Below are 5,104 nucleotides of genomic sequence, written 5' to 3'. Positions count from 1 at the left end.
TTATTAAATAATAGCAAGGATTCACCTTAAAACCTATTTTTAAATGTCCATGCACCATTGTTTTATAGAATATGATAAAGATGTTACTTTAAGTATTTTTATAGATGATCTATAGTAGATCAATGTATTTGAAATGTTAAGGACAACTTACTGTCATGTTAAAAGTAAAAACTCATGATCCTCCTCGTATTGACGAGTGAGATGGTGACCTATTTGAAGAGGGAAAATAAATATGAATGCTTAAAAAAACTGAACTCAACTCATTTCAAAAACAAAAAAATATTGTGACCTATTTGTCTCGATGAGTATAGCTTAATTGACTAAGTCGTGTTGATCTAGTGAGAAAGTATTGTAGTTCAATCTTGACTAAACACACTCTTTAGAGGAATGAAGAGTAAGTTATAACTTAAAAAATCAAAAAGATAAGAATTTCATAGTCGGTCCAATAGACTGAAGCTTATGAAAATGTTATTATAGTTACATGAGATAAATAAGTTTCAAATAAACTCTTCTAAATGTCTCTTTAATCTATCTATTTTTAGATTGTAACTGAATTTAAAAAACTCTTGCAAAATATGGAAGTTCACTTGTTACCATATTATGAGAGCCTTGTTTATTAATCTTATCCCATCCAATTTTAACAATTTTGAGAATTTGGGACAAAGACATTTGTGTAGTTTTTATATCTCAAATCACAACTATTTACTCAACCTAGTACACATGTTATTCATCGAATCTTTTGACTTCAATACAACTTTCTACTAAAAGAATAGATCATAGGAAGATGGAAAACATCTTCCTCCAATGATTAGAGGCCAGAGCTTGATATAATCTCTCTACGGTCAACTTAATTATTTACTTACTACTTTCTAAAACTTAATTGGAGAATATTAGGCACTTGTTAATATAAACTAAATTGAAGTGCAAGTGATTATATTGAACTCTCCTATTAAAAAAATAAGGCTAAATTATTTAATGGTCCTTTAAGTTTGAGGTTTGTAATAGATTAATTTTTTAAGTTATTGGTCACACATAAGTCTTTTAAATATAAAATTTGTAACAAATTAGTCATTTAAGTTATTTTAATCACACATAAATCTCTTAAATTATAAACGTTTTCAATTTAATCCTTCTAGGAGCCAAACGTTACAAAAAGTGATAGATGTGGCCAATCACTATTTATTCATTGTAATCATAAGCAACATCTAAACAACGTTGTAGTAGAATGAATCAAGTAGTCAACAAAAATAAACCTTATTTAATAGAGACAAGTATATTTAGTGTTTTTCCTGCTACCTTTCTTTCCTTTTCCAAAAGGTTCAGTGTTTGTGTTTCTATGGACTTGATTTATACATGTATTTTTGCAAATTATCATTAACTAATCTACCAAACTATTTAATGGTACTACTAATTCATTAATTAGAGGGAAACAAGGTACGTTACTTATTGAGGTCCACATATTTCCTAATACTATCACGTTTCAAGATTAAGTTCAATGCTTTGGTTAATTGAATTTTAAATGTAACGTAGTTTTGGTCCTAACCTCAAAAAGAAATAACTATCCTTGAAAAGAGTAGGTTGAGAGAACCTTACAAAAAAAAATCTTCAAACATGCACTAATTTTAGCTTTATAAAGTTAAAATACATTTTAGGTTGTTTCACACAGAAACCGAGCTCGATTTTTAAATGAATCAATTATTTGTCAGTTCAACCGATAATGCCAACAATATTGTTAAGTTGCATACTTTTTGTGGTATCTCAAGTTTGGATTCAAAATCTTCAATTTCACTTATATGTGTGAATTTATGGTGATGTTTGTTATTTTATCTATAAAAAATATATATTTACCAATTATCTCTTTTAATCTCTAAAAAATCAGAGTGGCGCAGCGGAAGCGTGGTGGGCCCATAACCCACAGGTCCTTGGATAGAAACCAGACTCTGATATAATATTTAATATATTTTTAATATTATTTTTTAGTTTGATAGTAGAGGATGAGGGTTCGTCAGGTTTCTTTGATTTATGTCCTCTCTCTTGTGATAGGTTTCTTATTAACTAAAACATTTTTTTTTATTAATTTAATCATTATTCAATGTTAGTAATTGAATAATATTAAATATTAGAATTTTGAAATTTTAAATATACAAAATCCACAGATCTATCGCGTGAATGTGGTTCTAAAGAACATCGAACAAATTAAGAAATCAAGTTAATACTAAAAAATAAGATAAGGAATCCAATTAAACAAAAATAAAATTAAAAATAAAAGACCAAAAATATATTTTAGTCTTTTATAAAACTTTCAAACAAGACAACTTTTGAAAACTATATACCAAAAAAGACAATCAAGTTTTTAGTACTACATCCATTTTCTTGATTTTCAAGGATAATATTAACTTAAATTGAATTCATTTACATGTATTATTATAAAGTTAACTCCTAATTTTTCTTTTAATCATAAAATCCTAGTAAATATCTTCCAACCTTCATCTTCAATAATTCCATAAGCAACCAGTGTCAAAATGTCCTACTAAATCTGATGAATATTCTTCATTCACATATGAATCTTGAAACATTTCATTGTTGTACATCATAGATGAAATGTCAACATCAAAGGATTGTGAATTTCCAACTTGTGTGGATTGGTGTGACAAACTAGGGGTCCATGAAACATGAGAAATATTATCATAAGAAGGGTTTGAAGAATATGAAGATGTTAACATAGGAGTATCAAAGCTACCAACTATGTTATTGTCATTGTCTTGTGTAATTTGATAATCATCAATTAGATTTGGTTCATTGAAACATGTCACATGTGATGAATCTTCAATAGTAGCTTTTGTTTCACTATTGTATGGTGAAGAATCCATCAATGGAGGTAGTAGTTCTTTTCCAATTGAATTGAAACTTACCAAATCTTGAATATCCATTTTCTTTCCACAAGAACTTTTCTCAAAAACTCTGCATATAGACCACTCCTTCTGAAAAAAAAAATAAAGTTAAATCCAAATTATAGGTAAAAATCTAAAAAAATATATATATTATCATAGCCATTTTGAATATATTTTGCAAAAAATATAAGTAAAAAATATCCAAATCATGGTTTTAAATTGTTGTTCGCAACCATAATTGCATCCTGCAATTGCAATTGCGGTAGCAATATAAATAATTTTAAAGTTTCCGCAACTGCATCGACCATAATATAAAAAAGTGTGCAGTATAACCTCAACCACGATTTAAAACCGATCATCGACCTTCACCTAGTACTATAGTGGAAAAATTATAGGGAAAAAACTCACCATAGCTCTTTTGGATATATTTCGCAAAGAATATGTGTCTTCTAATCGGAATTCATGCATGACCCAATTTGTTTTTTCACCTTTAGGAGCTCTTCCTTTGTAGAAAACAAGTGTTTTCTTCATTCCAATTAGTATCTTCTCTCTATATATCTCTTTGTCTTTACCTGTTGCCTTCCAATATCCAGCACATGTGGCCCTATTTGTCCTTAGACCAGTTGGATATTTTCTGTCCCTTACACAGAAAAAATACCACTCCTTCTCACCCATATTGGCCCTCCCTACACCATTAAGAAAAAAACACTAAAATTTAGATACACAAAATCAAAATCCTTAAAAAAGAAATTTGATTCTTAGTCTAGTTGCGATTCTTTATATTATAAAAACAAATGCAGTCAAATACAGCTAATACAATCGCAACTGATGTTGCTACACGGTTGAGGAAGCATAAAATACCTTGATATCGCGATTGCATACCGATTTTAAAACCTTGATACTAAATTTTTTCGAAGAGAAAAAAATGGAAACAAAGGTAATGAGAAGAGAAACTTACAAGGCAAATCCCAAGGCTCGCACTTGTTCAAATCAGCTTCACCAATGGCTATAGCACAAAAAGAATTATCAAGAACTTTTTGAGAGAGGTAATGAGTTATGAGTTCTTCATCTGTTGGATGAAACCTAAATCCAGGTGGCAATTCAAATTTTTCATCACTCTCAACATCTCTTGAATTTTTCTCCATTGCATCCATCATAATTAATCACAAATTAAACTAAGTCCTGTTTCATTAAACAGACAAGTTAAACATAAAAATCCCATTAATTTCAATTTGTGATTATAACAACAAGACCAAACAAAGAAATCAATCAACATGAATTTAGAAAAATATTATTAATACATGAATTTTTTAACTCAAATAAAAAAACTTTAATACAAACCTTTCAAGAAGATTAGATAAGGATAAAGAAGAATATTTTTTGTTGGTTACAAATAATTTTACTAAGAATGTGTGTAAATGATTAGAAGATAAGTGAAAAGAAAGAATGAAGAGAGAAAGATTTTTGAGGAATTTGAGGTTGTTAAGAAAAGACAGTGTTGTGTGTGAGGAACATAACTCCTTAAATACTAGATTTCTTTTTAGGATTCAAAGAACCGTGGCATGTTTCAAAACTTGTCGTTTTACACTTTTTTGTGAGTTTAATTTTAATTTTGTTCTTCTTGAAACTTGACCAGGAACACTTCACCAATATTGAGTCTTCACGTAACTGTTTTTATATATCACAGTGCTTTTTTCATGATTATGTAACTAACGTATATCCATAGATAAAAATTTAATTGATTAGTATTATCTTTAACCATTGAGAAATTACATTGGATGTAGCTCATTTTATGTCATTGATATTAGTTTCACGTTTTTCAACCGTTTGCTATTTTTATCAAGAAAAATGAAATAATTAATACTATATATATGTCTATCCTTATTATTAAAAGTAGAAATAAAAATGAAATCATAAAGATCAAGATCAAGGAAGGGTATATTCAAAGGAGTTTGATGTTAATCTTTTACCCAAAAATATGTACTCATTAAATGCATTCACTTTTACATGAGAAATAATGTGTTTCTAAGTTAAAATAAATATGGGTGAAAAAGATATTAAAACATTAGTAGTCATAGAAAAAATTGATATTGGCCTAGTGACCAACACATATACAAATTGATTTAAAATTCCTTAAGCAACAATAATTATATCAATTTCTAAAATATTTTGAAATATTTCTCTTTTAAATAATACTTTATGAATCGAACTAA

The 5,104-nt window shown here is 28.2% G+C and overlaps 1 protein-coding gene across 1 annotated transcript; it reads right to left on the bottom strand.

Moving 5' to 3' along the window:
- Positions 1–2,343: 2,343 nt before the first annotated feature.
- Positions 2,344–4,434, bottom strand: LOC11407682 (NAC domain-containing protein 92). The gene is made up of 4 exons (XM_003618480.4): positions 4,233–4,434; positions 3,850–4,073; positions 3,300–3,577; positions 2,344–2,981 (listed from the first exon to the last, which is right to left on the bottom strand). The coding sequence occupies exons 2-4, from the start codon at positions 4,046–4,048 to the stop codon at positions 2,493–2,495; spliced, it is 966 nt and encodes a 321-aa protein (XP_003618528.2). The 5' UTR covers positions 4,049–4,073; positions 4,233–4,434; the 3' UTR covers positions 2,344–2,492.
- Between the last annotated feature and the right edge of the window lie 670 nt (positions 4,435–5,104).

The sequence above is a fragment of the Medicago truncatula genome, chromosome 6, assembly GCF_003473485.1.
Source record: "Medicago truncatula cultivar Jemalong A17 chromosome 6, MtrunA17r5.0-ANR, whole genome shotgun sequence".
Taxonomy (NCBI): domain Eukaryota; kingdom Viridiplantae; phylum Streptophyta; class Magnoliopsida; order Fabales; family Fabaceae; genus Medicago; species Medicago truncatula.
Note: the sequence above shows the minus strand (reverse complement) of the source record. Positions and strands in the feature narration are given on the sequence as shown.